The sequence below is a fragment of the Pseudophryne corroboree genome, chromosome 6, assembly GCF_028390025.1.
Source record: "Pseudophryne corroboree isolate aPseCor3 chromosome 6, aPseCor3.hap2, whole genome shotgun sequence".
Taxonomy (NCBI): Eukaryota; Metazoa; Chordata; class Amphibia; order Anura; family Myobatrachidae; genus Pseudophryne; species Pseudophryne corroboree.
In genome coordinates, this window is record NC_086449.1 from 439,949,445 (window position 1) to 439,967,684 (window position 18,240).

The 18,240-nt window shown below is 45.2% G+C and overlaps 1 protein-coding gene across 1 annotated transcript in view; it reads left to right on the forward strand.

Moving 5' to 3' along the window:
- Positions 1 to 18,240, forward strand: part of CPNE8 (copine 8) — a 684,333-nt gene that overhangs the window by 608,863 nt on the left and 57,230 nt on the right. Inside the window, exons 15-16 of the mRNA XM_063927097.1 lie at positions 4,749 to 4,930; positions 7,833 to 7,960. Coding sequence (XP_063783167.1) covers positions 4,749 to 4,930; positions 7,833 to 7,960 — 310 coding nt within the window. The remainder of the gene's footprint in view (positions 1 to 4,748; positions 4,931 to 7,832; positions 7,961 to 18,240) is intronic.

Genomic DNA, 18,240 nt, shown 5'->3' on the forward strand with positions numbered 1-18,240 from the left:
CCACCCAGATGGTATTAAACTTGTTGCAGATAGGTAGATCGGAAACAAAGTCCATCGACAAATGGGTCCAAGGTCGATGGGGAACAGATAATGGAACCAGTTGCCCCGCAGGCGACTGGCGGGAGACTTTGTGTTGGGCACACTTTGGGCAGGAGGCAATAAATTCCATAACGTCCTTCTTCAGAGTTGGCCACCAGTAGGACCTAGAAATAAATTCAAGGGTTTTCTGAATGCCTGTATGTCCAGCAAAACGGGAAGCATGGGCCCAATGCATGAGCTTCTTCCTTAGAACTGGCTTAACAAAACTTTTCCCTGGTGGAGGCGTAGAGTCCATCCCTACCGTGGAGAATGCCAACGGATTAATAATAGGATGCTTGTCTGCAGACTCGGACTCATTTTCTTGCTCCCATGAGCGGGAAAGGGCATCGGCCTTACGATTCTGAGAACCCGGACAGAACTGGAGTTTAAAGTCAAACCTAGAGAAGAAAAGTGCCCATCTGGCCTGACGAGGATTCAGACATTGTGCGCCTTTGAGATATAAAAGATTTTTGTGGTCGGTAAGTATGGTGATTGAGTGGGAAGCTCCCTCCAACAGGTATCTCCACTCCTCCAGAGCGAGCTTGATGGCTAGCAACTCCTGATCGCCAATGGCATAGTTGCGCTCAGCTGGGGAGAACTTCCGGGAGAAGAAACTGCAAGGATGTAGATGTCCATCTTTGGCCCTCTGGGATAACACTGCTCCTACTCCAACGGAGGAGGCATCTACCTCTAAGATAAAAGGAGAGTCGGTGTCGGGCTGTTTCAGAACTGGTGCAGAGATGAACCGTTGCTTCAGAAGGTGAAAGGCCTGTGTAGCTTCCTCGGACCACTTGGACGGATTAGCACCTTTCTTGGTTAATGCAGTGATAGGCGCCACAATGGTGGAAAAGTCTCGTATAAATTTTCTATAATAATTGGCGAACCCTAAGAACCTCTGGACCCCTTTGAGGCTTAAGGTTATAGGCCAATTCTGGATTGCTTGGAGTTTCTCAGGATCCATCTCTAGTCCGGAACCGGACACAATGTAACCTAGAAACGGAATGGTTTTAACTTCAAACACACACTTCTCCAATTTACAATAGAGGTGATTGACACGGAGACGGGAAAGAACCTCTTTTACCCAGAAACGATGATCTTCGAGATTATTAGCAAAGATGAGGATGTCGTCTAGATAAACCACGACATGGCGGTACAAGATGTCCCTGAAAATCTCATTCACGAAGTGCTGGAAGACTGCTGGAGCGTTGCTCAATCCGAAGGGCATGACGAGGTACTCATAATGTCCGTCACGGGTGTTAAAGGCGGTCTTCCACTCGTCACCCTCACGGATTCGGATGAGATTGTAGGCACCCCTCAAGTCCAGCTTTGTGAAAATAGTTGCACCACTAACTCTATCAAAGAGCTCGGTAATCAGGGGTAAAGGGTATCGGTTCTTGACGGTAATGTCGTTCAGACCTCTGTAGTCGATGCACGGACGCAGACCACCGTCTTTCTTCTTAACGAAGAAGAAGCCTGCGCCGGCTGGAGAAGAAGATGGTCGGATGAAACCCTTCGCCAGGTTCTCTTTGATGTACTCTTCCATTGAGTGTGTCTCAGGCAGAGACAACGGATAAGTTCGGCCTCGCGGTGGAACCTTCCCTGGAATGAGGTCGATTGGGCAGTCCCATTCTCTATGAGGAGGAAGGATATCAGCAGAGGCTTTACTGAACACGTCCGTGAAGTCTTGATATGGAGGAGGCGGAACATCAGATGACCTGGGGAAGGAAGAACAAACAGGAAGAACTTTGGCTAAACAAGTCTCAGCACAGGAGGGACCCCATGCCAGTATTTGCGTAGTCGTCCAGTCAATTGATGGGTTGTGGAGACGGAGCCATGGAAGGCCTAAAACCACTGGATGTGTGGCTCTTGGAATCACTAAAAAAGAAATATACTCAGAATGAAGAACTCCCACTCTCAGACGAACTGGAAGAGTCCTTAAGGAAATGACTGCGTCAAAAATCTTGCTGCCATCCACGGCAGTCAAAGAGATGGACGAGGACAGTCTCTCGGTGGGTAGGGACCACCGTTTAACATAAGCTTCGGTTATGAAATTCCCAGCTGCTCCGGAATCAAGGAGGGCAATGACGTTCCTGTAACGTTGAGCAATTTGGAGCGACACTGGGAGGTTACAGTCATGAGGAGATGGAGAGGAGATCATTACTCCTAGCCGGCCCTCTCCTTGGCGAGCTAGGATCTGGAGTTTCCCGGACGTTTGGGACAGGCATTGATAGTGTGCGACGGAGCTGCACAGTAGAGACAGAGAGACTCAGAGAGACGTCTTCGGCGCTCAGCGGGAGATAGACGGGAACGACTAATTTGCATAGGCTCATCCTTGGATGGAGATGGTTGACGAGGAGGAGGAGCAGAAGATTTAGGAGTAGATGATCTTCCTCGCTCGGTTGCTCTCTCTCTGAAACGTAGATCAACCTTCGTGCAAAGAGGAATTAGCTCATCCAACTTAGAGGGCAAGTCTCTGGTAGCTAACTCATCCTTGATGCGTTCTGATAAGCCATGCCAGAATGCAGCATACAGGGCCTCGTCGTTCCATGCCAGTTCGGATGCCAGGATTTTAAACTGTATAAGATACTGTCCCACAGTACGTGTTCCCTGGCGTAAACGGAGAATCTCAGATGAAGCAGATGTTATCCGGCCTGGCTCGTCGAAGATGCGCCTGAATGTAGCTACAAAGTCAGTATAGGAGGATAGCAGGGGATCAGACTTCTCCCATAAAGGTGATGCCCAGTCAAGGGCTGAGCCACTGAGAAGGGAGATGATATAGGCAATTTTGGTACGGTCACTGAAGAAATTGCCAGGTAGAAGCTCAAAGTGGATTTCACATTGATTGAGAAATCCCCTGCAGAACCTTGGAGATCCATCAAATTTTGCTGGCGTTGGAAGATGAAGATGTGGACTGGAAATGGGTAAGGAGGGTGGGGTTACAGCTGGGGTCACTGTAGTGGACGCACCGGACGTGCCAGGTCCACGGAGGGTCGTTTGAATCCCATCCAGCCGTGTAGAGAGATCCTGGAGACAGCGGATGATGTGGCCCTGTGCAGCCTCCTGATGTTCAAGTCGGGCTACCAGTTCTTGCATCGGCCTGGCCGCTTGATCCTGGTCTCCGGCTGGATTCATTAGGTCAGTGCTTACTGTCACAACTGAGGGCCTGAGCTGACGGGAGGCAGCCTCAGTTGTAGGGGCTGAGATGTAACGGAACCTGGGAGATTGTATCAGACCCCTAGACATGTAAGTAACATGTAGAATAACTGCCCGAAGGCGTGACCACGACAACCAGGATAAAAGTCAATGATGTTTATTATGACAAACTCCGTAACACAGCAGCAGTAAAAGGAAACATAAAAGTCAACAGAGGATAAATACAATTCCTGGGTACTACAGGGTGGCAAGGGCCACAGGCACTGGTAGTGTGAGACAGTTCTTATAATCTTCTAGTTGGAAAGTCCTTACCAGGCCTGACTGTAGCAATGGAGAGAACCCAGGATCGTACCAGCTGATGTTCCAGGAAAGGCTGGGCTGCTGAAGGTAAAACGGCTGCTGTGGATACTGGCTGGAACCAGACTGTTGTTGGTACGGAGTGGATACTGGCTGGAACCAGTTAAATAATAAACGAACTTGAGAGCGATGAAATAATAATGAAGTTTGGAGTTTGAGAGCGGTGAAATAATAATACCGGTGGAGAGTGGTAAACTGCAGAAAAGGACACCGGCCCTTTAAGAGAAGCTATACACTGCTGGAAGCTGGGCTGGAAGCAGGTGATTGCTGTAGCTGGAAACAGGTGAGTCCAGAATGGATCGGAGAGTCAGGCTACACCGCAGATGGAATGCTGGTGCGGGTCTCTATAGCAGAAGTCTGGAGACAGGAGCTGGAACCTGGAAGACAACCACAGGAGAGAGACAAACTGGAACTAGGTTAGACAACCAAAGCACTGACGACTTCCTTGCTCAAGCACAGCTTACTTATACCTGCAGCAAGGAAGGGGTTGGCTAGGCAATTATGCAAATCAACAATACAGACAGCAGATTGGTGGAAATGATCAGATGACAAAATCCAAGATGGCTGCGCCCATGCAGACACTTGGAGGGAAGTTTGGTTTGTAATCCATGTGAGAATTGAAACAGTAATGGCGACGCCGGCCACAGGAGACGCCAGACTGACAAGTGCACATTTAACCACGCGGGCACAGCGGAGGCCGCGGCTGATGAAATCACCACTCTGACATTCTGCATGTGGAAACTCAGGAACAGCGGGATCCGGTCCTGGAACGCTGAGCCAGCCTTAGGAGGCATCTGAAGGGTAAGTAATGGCGTCCAGATACCCGGATCGTGACAGTAATAGTCAGTAATACTAGGAGGAATTCCCCAAAAACAAATTATTCTGCTGTAAGAGAATAGAAATCTGGATAAAAAGTCCACATATCAGAAGAATATTAACTGCACTGTTCAGTTATTTCAAAGGGGACGATTATTATCAAAGTACTAAATTGTAAATGCACAAAAGATCATAAGCAATGATGTAGCTCAAATTACAAATTCATATTTTATTTTATTTTTGCATGCTATAAGTTTTGGATGTTTCTTAATAAATAACTTGAATTGCATTCAATTTGAACAACTCTATATATACATATACATATTTTTTATTTTTTCAAACAGGAAACCCTGCACAACCCACCTCTCTGCACTATATGAATCCTTATCAGCTGAATGCATATGGCATGGCACTAAAGGCCGTTGGAGAAATTATTCAGGATTATGATAGTGATAAAATGTTTCCAGCATTAGGGTTTGGAGCAAAGTTGCCACCTGATGGAAGAGTATGTCATGAATTTGCCTTGGTAAGTTATTTTATTCTTTCTACTTTTATTTTTATGTAAGATGTTAAAAGGATGACAAAACCTATACTGCCAATATGAATATGCTGTAATATTATTATTTTTGTTTAAAAAAAACCAAAGCCTTTTCATATGTATTAAAGGAAATCTTATTTAATAATTTTGGATTTGATAAGCAAGGGATCTGTAGGGGCGTTGTAATTATAATTTCACATACTTGTGGTGGGATCAGTACGATATGCCGGATGTTGGGATCCTGGCGGTCAGCAGACGGTTGCTGGAATCACGACAGCTGGAATATGGGTGGCGAGCGCAGTGTGTCCTCTTGTGGGCTCGCTGTGCACGCCATGCTTCATACCCGGTGGCACACTAATCTATTCCCCCTCGGATGGTGGCGTGGACCACCACCCGAGTGGGGATTCTGAGGGGTGGTCTGTATTCCAACCGCCGGCATTTCACTGGGTGTTGCCATTCCGGCGTCGGTATCCTGACCGCCGGGATCGCAATAGCCGGCAAATTGACTACCTTCCTTTGTGGTAGGGATATGTGTATATAGAGATCTCACCAAAAACGAAATTAGTATTGTGTGGTGTAAATAACAGTAATTTACCATTCACAGAAACCTCCATGGTTCCCGACGCTATTGTCTGACGTGTCTGCAACAATTGTCTGGCTGTTTCAAACAAGTTGAACAGTCGTTGATGCTCTCCTCTATCCTGAATGGGTAGTTTATGGCATCATGTCATGCCTCTTCCAACAGTCCTTTTGGTGAACACCAGGCCTATAGCATCCCCCATGCTTATCCATTATTCAGTTGCCATTGATTACCAATAGGGATTGTAGGACTCTTGACACCAATCAGATATTGGAGGATAGAACCACAGGACATTAATAACGTACAATATCATAATATCAAAATTTTGCACAGCTACGATCAACTTTCCAGACCTGCGGGGGGACGCCCAGCACGGGGCTAGTCCGCCCCGCATGTCAGTGCCGGCCCCCTCGCAGAAGTGCAAAGGAATCACACAGCGGCGATGCCTTTGCACTTCAGGAGTAACTCCCGGCCAGCGCAGCTTCAGCGTGCTGGCCGGGAGCTACTCCTCGCTCCCTGGCCCGCAGCTGCTGCGGCCCGCCCCCGTTCGGTCCGGCCACGCCCGCGAAACAGCACCCAAACGCTGCCGTTTTGCCCCCTCCCGCCCATCGATCGCCTCTGCCTGTCAGTCAGGCAGAGGCGATCGCTGTCCTGCTACGGCCGTCGGCCGCTCCGCAGGCGCACAAAGGCGCCGGCGCATGCGCAGCAGGGACCCGTTCGCTCTGCTGCGTGAAAACGCAGCCAGCGAACGGGTTGGATTGACCCCCATTGGGCAGTATCCAGTTAGCCATTGTAATTTACTGCAGCTGATTGACTCGCCCAAGGCTATACCCTTATCCCTGATGCTGTCAAAATCCCTGATAACCATCCCATAGAGCCATGTTTTTTTCCATAAATACACATGGGGCTGGGACTTATCCCACATCCAATGTGTTTTAGCCCGAAAAGGGCTATAATTGCATAGTCTGTTAATGACAATCTGGCCAAAATCACGAAAAAAAATCAGGCCAAAATAGCATGGGGTTTTTTCAGACGAAAAATGTAGCTCTGGTAATTGGATACCTCCCTTTGAGTCCTTCTCTAGACATGGCTGGAAGGAAATCAAAGCCCCCACAATGATAGAACAAATATTTATTTGAGCAAATATGTTGCTCTGTGAGTGAACTTGCGTGTGACCGATAGTGAGCTGGAAATTCACTTTCAAGTGTCCAATGATGATTTCAAAATATCACACATTCAGTGTTTTGCAAAATGCACTTCAAATGCATAATTTGTCAGTTTCTCAATATACCTTGTTTGTTTTATATAAAAAAGTAAAGATGTGTGCCGTATCATTTTTGCTGGCTTGGTTTTGGTCTTAATTCATTTTCCGTTTTTTTAATCCGTTTTGGATTTTGTCCGTGACTGGTTTCGGTTATGGATATTTTTCCAAAAATTGACCAAAAAAAGCTAAAATCACATAATTTGGCCTTTTTTTCGTTAATAGAGTATTATTAACCTCAGTAACATTTATTACTACTCATTCCAGCTAATTTTGACTACCTCGCAGCTCACAATATTGTTTTCATCCGCTTTAGGCCAAAGGCTGCAGTGCTGTCTGGCTACTAAGTTGATCATTGGCACAAACACACGGCAGTATACGGCACATCTGAGACATTGCCACAGCGTACTGGGTTACAGTGCACAGAACAGTACAAACAATAGATCTATTTATTTTTTTCCTTTTTTTAACTCGCAGCTCGGTTCAAACTACATGGAGTCACAGGGCTTTGAACAAAGCGTACTAGGGTAAAACGCACAAAACAGTACAAACCATAGAACTTAACTATATTTGATTTTTATTTTTTTTTAACTCTAAGCTCTGTATACACCGACAGTGACTGTAATAAAGAGCTCAGCCAATACAGCAGAGTACAGAGCAGCATGCAGCAGCGGGCCTGAGCAGAGTGAAATGGTGCAGAGTCCCAACCACAGTGCCCTTATATAGAAGCCAACATCCACGAGAATCTATTACAACAACTTCACCCACAAAAAAAAAAGACACAGAGGTATATTTACCTGAAGATCCTGAGTTGTGTTTATTACTACTACCCTTTTAAAGTCAGCCCTCAAAGGAGAAGATAATTGTCAGGCTTTGAAAAACTGACCTTTTGTAAATATACCCCACAGATTTATGTTGTTTTTACTGTATTTAAAATCAGAAATGGTTAGTGTAGCTGATGGCAGGTAGATATTAAGCATGAAGTCCTCAGCATACATACAATAAATATTATATATTCTGTAGTCTTCTATATTCTTTTTGCGGTACAGAATGGCAACCCACAGAACCCATACTGCCAAGGAATAGAAGGAGTGATGGAAGCCTATTATAGAAGCTTGAAAAGTGTACAGCTATATGGACCGACCAACTTTGCTCCAGTTATTAATCACGTTGCAAGGTAATAAAATAATTATCTAATTTTTTAATCAACCATGTGTCTGTTCATGTTTAGAATATTTTGCTTTGTTTTCTTTCCTTAAAAATAATTACAGTATGCAATTGCTTTGCATTTCATGTCAGCAAATACAGTTTACAACATATGGTATCCCTTGCAATTGCCGTGTATATTTGTTTGTTTCTGCCAGATACACAATGTTTCCTAATATTAAATCATTTGTTGAGCAAGTAACGAGCAGGTAGTGGACATTGGGGGTAATTCCAAGTTGATCGCAGCAGGAATTTTGTTAGCAGTTGGGCAAAACCATGTGCACTGCAGGGGAGGCAGATATAACATGTGCAGAGAGAGTTAGATTTGGGTGTGGTGTGTTCAATCTGCAATCTAAATTACAGTGTAAAAATAAAGCAGCCAGTATTTACCCTGCACAGAAACAAAATAACCCACCCAAATCTTATTCTCTCTACACATGTTATATCTGCCTCCCCTGCAGTGCACATGGTTTTGCCCAACTGCTAACAAAATTCCTGCTGCGATCAACTTGGAATTACCCCCATTGTGCTGAGCATTTACAATAAGGTGGTTATAGCGCGATTGCTGAAAATGTCAGTATTGGATCTCTCCTGTCATTGTCTGTGTACACAGAAGATGACTTTTGCAAAGCCACAAAGAATGCATGGTTATAGGAAGACTGCTGCCACAACAGCCAAGGCCAGTGGTTCCCAAAATGTTCTCAGTTCACGGAGCCCTAAAGTCTCAGCAATTTTTTCACAGCACCCCTAGGCCAAAAGTGCCTATTGAGATACTCAGCAGAAATAATTAAAATAAGAATATTGTGCTTAGGTTCAGTTATATGGTGGTGGACACGGTTGTGTACCTGTTCAACAACTACAAGCAAAAGTACTAGTTTGAGTATAATATTGAGCAGAGGAGGAGAAAAGAAAGGGTGTGAAAACGAGATAAGGAATGAGTAGGAGGGAGCAGATGGGGAAAAGGGGAGGATCAAAATGTGCTATGTTAAGGCAATGTGAAACTTACAGTATGTTAGGCAATTTAAAGTGTATACTTCAAAGGGGCAAATTCTACTGCGTTCATAATGAGAAATATTCTCTATACAGTGCTATATGAAAAAAGCATAATAAAAGACCAGAACAGTTACCCATTGCCCCATGCTTGTTTCTACCAGTACCTCCAAATCAGGGGAGGCAGAACGTCTTTAGGTTGGGGGGGAGGGTAAATATATAATCATAGTTTGGCGCCCCTATCTTCCCAGCATACTGTGACAGTGGGTGACATGATAGGCATATGTGTCGGTGTATCATTATGATTATTAGCGTTCCCAGTAACATGGTAAGCACGGGATCCGGTGAGGATCTTGGTGGTCGAAATACCTACGCCGGAATCCCGATACTGCTCAGAATGCTGGCATTGCCACCCCGAATAGGATCACAATCCCGGCGCCAGAATACTGACCACCGGGATCCTGGATGTCTATGTGCAGGGCCACCGGAGAGGTAAGCCATGGAAGGTGGTGGTTGCGGGGTTGGAGGTTATATTTAAGCTGCAAGGGGGAGGGTTAGTGTTAGGCTGCGGCCAGGGAGGGTTAGGTTTAGGCTGCAGGAAGGGGAGATTAGAGTTATGCACCCCTGGTGACAGTTAGGCTGCAGGCAGGGGTAGGGTAGTTTTAGGCTGCGGGAATGGGGGGCTTAGTATGTGGGAATTAGGGTTAGGCACCCCCGGGGAGGGTTAGGCTGTGGGGTGGGGAGGGTTGGGCTGCAGAGAAGGGGGTTAGGTTTGGGCATCATGGGGGAAGGTTAGAGATAGGCTGTAGGGGGGATTGGGGGTGATGTTTTGTCATCCTGACCTAAACTTATCTATAACGTTACTGCTGGTTTGCCTGATCTGCTTTAACCACAGCCCTGGGTAAAAAGCCTACTCCTTACTCTATGCATTAAGATGAACCTGGTGTACTGGTATGGTCCTCCCACTGCAAGCTAGGAGGGTGTCTAGGTGTGCCAGGATCTACAGGTGTTGGGTATGGGATCCTGGTGATGAGAATGCCAACGCCTTGATCCCAGCCACCAGAATGCCAGCAAGTGAAACTAAGCCCATTGCGGGCTCACTGCGCTCACCATGCTGTGGGCTCAGTGGTTCACTCTGCTTGCCACAGTTCTATTCCCACTCTATGGATGTCATAGACACCCACGAGTGGGAATAGCCCCTGTTAGCCGGCATTCTGGCCGTTGGCATTGTCAGCATCCCGGCGTCGACATTCTGACCGTAGGGATTACGACCGCTGGGATATGAACTACATCCCATCTGCAGGGGGCACTGTACATTAAGACCACTTCTTCACCACTTTCATGAAATTAGTAATCTTAATTTATGTATTAAACATGGATTAATCATGAGCACCAGCCGGCCAATTCCCTGAAGGTCTTATTTACAGTGGGCAAAGTTCACTTACAAAGCTAGGAACACCCCTAAATGTACACCTTCATCTCATTTTACTCACCGTGCTCCTCCAAATGAAATCTCATGTTTCATAAGATAAGGCCTACTCCGCCTTTACAAAGAAGCACCCTCAGGGGCACCAAAAGAGTGGGTTAGGGTTGGTACTAATTATTTGGGATTGAGCTTTTCTGGGGAGCCCAGCAGGGGCCTGAGCCAGCCATATAGGAAGTGTAATACCCCCTCCTTGGCATGTGCCGCCTCTTCATGTGCTATTCTTATTGCATGTTTTAATGAGCGGGCAGTGGTCCTGAGCACCCTTCTCCCACTCAATTCCTCCTCAGGCAGTGCAAATTTCTGCCTCCCTGAGACTGCCGGTATCTTGCTCCACGGAACCAGATGCTGCGATGGAACTAGTTGCACATTAAGGTTCACGAAATCAACCACTAAATGTTATTTTGTGCCTCTTCCTTTTTGCGCTTTGTAAATGAGGCCCAATGCTAGTGCCCCCCCCCCCCCCATTCCGACGCCCGTGCTCAAAATTATGCACTGTGTCAGCTCCTCTGTCTCAACTACCGGCTCCCTGCATGATCCAACACCAATGGAACAGCTTTGTATTTACTACTGATAAAGGCACCATTTCCTACTTATCCGGTACCATTCCAGTTTGGCTGTGGACTCCTCACACTTAGCTGCCCCTGAATTTGCATGGGATCTAGATGTAGGCTCTCCTCTAGGTGGGGACACTTGGAATGCAATCAAGTCCAATATATCAAAATGTTCCATTAGTGTATTTATCAAGTAAAATTCCTATAAGGTATACACCCGGTGGTATCTTGTCCTGGAGCACCTGAATCGAAGGTGCCCCAGTACTTCTAATCTGTGTTGGTGTGGATGTGGTCACATTGGCTCCTTCCATACTGTATTTGGGGAACCTGTACATGAATTGTGCCATTGTGGGTGATGTTTCAGTTGCTTATAATCTCTCTCTCTCTGGGCTCCCCTCTTACTCTGGCTACTCTGCTCATATGTGCTCCAGGCTACCAGACACCTAAGCCTACCAATAAATACATTTTACACATTTCCTTGTGCAGCTAATTAGCAACTTGCTAGAGCCTGGAAGCAACCCTCTCCACCATCTCATCAGGAGCTTATGGACAGGATTAGGTTTGTGTCCAAAATAGAATATATAACTAGTCTCCAAAACAACATGGTGGATACGTTACACATGATCGGGTCTCCTTAGTATCTTTTCCATTATGTGACCCTTCCTGGTCCCTCTTTCTCCCTCGCGTCTCTTTTCTACTTTCATTCTATAGTCCGTTCCGTTCCCTACTATTTTCCTCTCTTTTTCCTCCTTCACCTCTCCTCATTCTGCTCCTTCTCTCGCCGGACTCACTCCCATTTTGTTTTTTTATTATCTTCCTACCTCTGTGTGCCTTTTTTTGTACCTCTGAACCACTTGCTTCCTTACAACCCCTCTCTCCTATTTTTAATTATGAAGTACATAATTTTTTTACATCTCTGGCCTCATTCCACTTTTTCAGCATTTGTTTAGACGGGAGACAGTCAATTTTCTGGCGGTCGGGATCCTGGCTGTCAGGATACCGACGCCGGAATCCTGACTACTGGCTCTAATTCACACTTGGGTGGGGGTCCACGCCACCACCTGAGGGTGAATATAACCCTGTAGCGACCAAAGGCCGCCACCGGGCCCAAAGCGTGGTGAGCGTAGCGAGCCCGCGATGGGGCAAGCTGTGCTTGCTGCTGGTATCTTGGCTGTCAGGATCCCGATGTCTGTCTACCGACAGCCAGGATATCATACTCATCCCGTTTAGACTGATCGGCAGTTTGGTCACTCTTGATATGACCACCCCATACCCTAATGTCTCTCCTTGCTTCCTATTCTTTTGGGCCAATTTTCCCGTTTTCTTCCTTTTTGCTCTCCTATTTTACCTAGTCTTCCTTTTTCTTTTTCTCTTACTTTCTCTCCGTGGGTTTGGATTGCCTCCATTGTTACTTATTCAGTTATTGTGAGCAGTATAGTACTTTGTTTTTTCATTCCCACAATTGTACTGTTGTTATTATAGTACTGATTCATTATAATAAAGCTTTACAATAAAAAAAAAAGAACAATAAAAGGGCAGAGCATATTGTCATATAACTTCTGAATTTGGCCTGCTTTCCAGGGTTGCACAAAGGGGGTCATTCCGAGTTGTTCGCTCGCTAGCAGATTTTAGCAGCATTGCACACGGTAGGCCGCCGCCCTCTGGGAGTGAATCTTAGCTTAGCAGAATTGCGAACGAAAGATTAGCAGAATTGCGAATAGAACTTTCTTAGCAGTTTCTGAGTAGCTCGAGACTTACTCCTACACTGGGATCAGCTCAGCCCGTTTCGTTCCTGGTTTGACGTCACACACACACCCTGCGTTCGGTCAGCCACTCCCCCGTTTCTCCAGACACTCCCGCGTTTTATCCTGGCACGCCTGTGTTTTTCCGCACACTCCCAGAAAACGGTCAGTTTCCGCCCGGAAACACCCACTTCCTGTCAATCACACTCCAATCACTTCAACTATGAAAATTCTTCGTTCGGACGTGAGTAAATCTACTAAGTTTTGTGCTAAAATACTTAGCGCATGTGCACTGCGTACCATGCGCATGCGCATTTTTGCCTTAATCGCTCCGTTAAGAAAATCGGCAATGAGCGAACAACTCGGAATGACCCCCAAAATGCATTCCACAGGAGTATCAGGCTAATCACAGTGCATAAAATACAAGCGTCAACAACAAATGTCATGGGTCTATAGCCTTGCAAAAAGGGGCTTACAGTCTCTCTGGCACTCCATTCTTGCTCAGCAGTTGTGGATGCTATTTCTGGCCCATGTCATTAACTGCATAGATGTGCAAACCTCACAGGCAATACATTTCTTGCTATTGCTATCTCAACTCTTGTACTTGTAAATTGTTTTATAACACACTGACAAAAATAAAAAGCAATTGTTTCTGTACTTGTCTTTGTCATGGCTGCCGAATCTCCTACAACCTTACTAAGTAAATCTATTTAAAAAATTTAAATCATTCATTATCTTAAAAGGACACTCACCATTACAGGCTTAAAATAGCCCAATTGGCATTTTTCAGAGTGTCAGTACTTACATAGCAAAGATGACAAGTACAGTAGCATGTGCAGAAAGGGTCAGTTCAGGTCACAGAGGAACATATTTTAAAATATAAACCCTATATCCAACTATGGAAAAGCATACATTTCCTTTGAAGGAAAACTGCAAAACCAAACATACCTAATAGCAGTTCCAGAAATAAGAATGAATATGTTATTTATACATCTAGTGTTGCAATATTTGCTGATGGTGAAGTGATGATGATGATGAAGGTGTCCAAGTTTGTTAGCGATGTTTCTTGCGTTACCAACAATTTAAACACTTTTATTTTATTTTTTATTACTAGAATATATGACAGGATAATAAGCACACTGAGCGAGCGATTACAGCAAGAAGATGATGGCTTCCTATTTCCAGACGATCACACCAGCGTACATATTCAGGACGCTGTGATCATGCTAACAGTAATGAAATGGTGCTGATCAGACATGCACTGCTGATGGAGAATGAAACACAGATCAGCAATGACACTGGGCTTTTTTCAGATTCGTAGTCAATGCCGGCATTTACACAGCTGACCGATTATTGGACAACTGTACATGCATGACAGCCGCACTGCACACATGCCAGGGTACTTTTGTGCTGCCACTCACAGTGAGGATTTATTCTCAGAGTGATTGACATGCATGACTGTTTTCGGGAGGCGTATCTCTGCCTACATCTGTGATCACGCTCGCAGGAAACATGGCGTCCGCATTGCAGCTCTCACGGCCACTGTGAGACCATAGACTCTCTCAGGGGGCTTGATGTTCCTTGGATTTGCACCGAAGCTGCGATTTTGCGATGGCACTGATGGCCATCTCTAATGATTTCTGGGTTGCTGCTTCTCTTGTGTTGTTTCTCACGTCTGTAATCTGAAAAAAATTGCAGCTGCATAGGCTTTGCGTACAAATCGGACTCAGGCCCACTGTACGTAGTGAAGAATCAGCTTATCAGAAAGTTAATCAGTGCTTTTGCATTGCTAGTAAATGCTACACAACTCCTTCAGCTGTTCTTCAGCAAGAGACGGAAACATGCATTACAAGAAATGAGTCTGTGTGTTCACAACTTATTAATGGAATGAAGAACAGCTTTAGGAGACGGACATTTCTACTACTGTACTTATGGACAGACAATAGACAATAGTGAAGGAATACCTACATTTACTATATAGATGCCTTTCTGCTTTAGTTCTAGTTTATTATCTGAGTGTGTATCCAGTGCTGCTTGTGGTATGGTCACAGAAAAGACAGGCAGTTATTGCCTAAGCGCAGATTTAAAAAAATCCTAAATTGATTAAAATGAATCAAAATGGTCCTACCTTTACCCTCCAACCACTTGCAAGGTTCACTAAAAAATGGATCAAGATGTATGTTGAATAGATTTCCTGTACAAATATTTTGCTGTGAGCAGATCCATAGCTAGACATTTCAGTGCCCACCCACTTCCCAGTATTTCATGGCCTTGGACAGTTAATTTAGATTTACTACCAATTTGTACATTTTTGTATGAAAATTATATATATTTTAAATAACCTGACAAGTGGTCTGTTCCACTGCGCTTTGAAACATATCAGATAGTGTGTTTGTTTATTCCTCCAAGGTGGACGTCCGTAAGAGAGAGCATAGGTAATAAGATTGTTTTTCCCACATACAGCATTTATCCTTCTAATTGTCACCCACACTAGGACAGTATTACATGCCAAGGGGGGGGTTATTCAATAGAAGATGATTATAAAAGAGCATGTGGATGGGACTGATAGCTCATAAAGAGCGTAAGGGATGGATTGATGGCACATAAAGGGGATCTGGTAGGGTCTGATGGAACCTAACGAGGCACCTGGAGAGTTATCATCTAAGGGCCATGTGGAGAGGTAAAGTGTGATGGGACACACAAGAACCTCAACTGACAAAAAAGAGAAGGGAATGAGTGTCTCTGCGTGTTGCTCTGTGTCTCTGTGTGTTGCTCACAAGATCAAGGCATTCCCAACCTCGGTCCTCAAGGCACACTAACAGTGGAGGTTTTAATGTCCAGGCTTCAGCAAAGAAGGGTAAATCAAAATAACTGAGGCACTAAAACCTGGACTGTCAGTGGGCCTTGAGAACCAATGTTGGGAATGACTGCTCTATATGTAATCTTGAATAAGAAAATAAATTAGACACGTTACTATTGGGATGCATACAGTATATATAGCTTAATGAGTTTTCATGTTTTCACTCCAACATACCAAATTGTGGGGCAGATTTATTAAGCCTGGTGAAGTGATAAAGTGGAAGGTGATAACGCACCAGCCAGTCAGCTCCTACCTTCCATGTTACAGGCTGGATTTGAAAAATGATAGTTAGGAGCTGACTGGCTGGAGCATTATCACCTTCCACTTTATCACTTCACCAGACTTAATAAATCTGCCCCTGTATCTTTGATTTAAATATCTCACAATTTAACATTATAATTAAACATTTTCTTATCAACAAATAAAAGTTATATGTAAATATAGGGCCCCATTTTTTTTAATGACTCATCCTCCACCCCAAATATATATTTAATGGCTGAGCTCCCCCCTTCCATTTTCCATACTTGTTCCTCCACTGCTTCTTCCTGTCCTTTTATTCTGCTGAAATACTTCTGTGTTTATTTTCTTCTTCCCTCTGGTCTGGGGCTGATAATTAGTTGGCTGGGGATGCGCTCTTGCTTGCAATACCTTATTTTCTCAGGTAGGGATGAGGAAGAGAGTGACTGACTGACTGACTGACTGCCCACAGTCAGTGTCGCTCACTTTGTAATACAGTGCTGCAGTCAAACATAGGAGTTGGGGCAGTATCGGACTGGGGCATGAAGGGCCCACCAGGTGAAGAGATTGGTAAGGGCCCATGTTTAGGAGTGTGGCTAGTCTCCAGAGGGGAAGTGGCCAGCAGCCACTTTGGTTTGCCTAACCATTAGAGAGTGAATGGTCTGGACCCCTTAATAAATATGTATATTGTAAATACTTATAGTGCATGCATGGTAATGTACCAGATTAATAAGAGAAATGCACTGTAGAAAATACACCATGTTGTCCTGTGCAGTACAATGTAACCTATGTATAATTCAAGTGCACAGTCTGGATCCCAATCCCTAGAGGTGAAGGTGGTGGCCCAAACAGTGGGCCCCACCGGGGCTTTCCCTGTGGGCCAGTCCAACCCTGAGTTGGGAATCATGGGCAGCCAGAGCTGTGCTCACCACTGGAGAAAGCCTGGCACTATATGTTGGGCTCAGACCCTCTGACTGAAAGGACCTAAATGGCTTGGGACTGGTAGCGACCATGTCACCCCCAGGGCATCATTCCCTGGGTGCCAACCCCAGTCTTACTGATTTTGCTACAGCCCTGGCTGTAGGTTTCCTATATATTTGCTTCTATCCTCCCAACATTCCCTCCCATATACAAACATTAGTTATTTTGTTGATTTTTGATCTGTTAAGCCAAGGGTAGCGGTTATATATTAGGCACAGTTGTTACAGTATATCTTGTTTGTGTTAAAGGCATTAGAAATACAGTATTAGCACATAACCTTTCAAACAATGAAACAAAATCACAAATAAGACAGTAAATTTAATAAAACTGTAACAAGTTTTCTATTTTTAAACACCATCCAAACCAAAGTACAATATAAAATACTTAAATCACCGAAAACATCCCAAAAATAAAAATAGTGGAGGGGAAATTGGTGCCATCCTGAACCAAACATCTACCTGCTCTCTTCTCCAAACCCTGTAACAGGGACTACAAAAGCAGGAAAGGCAACATTGCATGAATCCTGACTGCTTTGCTCAGGTCCAGCCCCTCTTAAAATGGTACTTAATTGATTGCAGGTAATAGGATGCCGTCAGGAACCCGGCAGTCGGGATCTCAACATTCAGAATACTGACAGTGGGATCCAGGTGGTCAGATTCTTGACAGATCCCAAAGGAAGTACTGGTCTTGAGGCTAGGGTTAGGCACTAGGGGGATGGTAAGGGTTAGGCTTCGGGGGGAGGGGTTAGAGTTAGGCTGCAGGATGAGCCGGTTAGGGTTAGGCTACAGGAGGGGACAGTTAGGTTTAGGCTATGGGAAGGGTGGGTAGGATAAAGGGTTTTGCAAGCCATCGCCATTCTGTCTGGGATTTCATACCCAACCCCAGGTAACGTATTTAATCTTTCATGGATCCTTCTCTTGGCATTCTAAAATACCATGTGATGGACAGAACTCTCGCTACCCAAATCTGCAGCAGATGCCACATTTATTGGAACATAAAGTAAACATCTGTGTTAGCTTGAAACAACTCCAGTATTGAGTATATTCTAGGTCAGCGGTCACCAACCCGTCGGTAGCTCGCAGCTGCATTCCGGGTCACTCGACCCTTGCTGGCTGCTGCTGCTGCCCAACTTTGGGGGGAGTCCACAATTGACTTCCCCAGCCAGTCCGTAGCGCTCCTCCGCCACCGAGGAGACAGACGCTAGAGGTCATACTTGACCTCTAGCGTCTGTCAGACAGCACCATAGCTACCCAGAAGTGCGGGAGCCCTCAGCGCTGGTGCTCCTGGCACTTCCATTACACCCTTCACAGCGAGCATTATACCCCTGGCAACAAGACTCCTGGCAATGAACATTACACCCCTGGCAACAAGACCCCTAGCAATGAGCATGACATCCAGAGCATT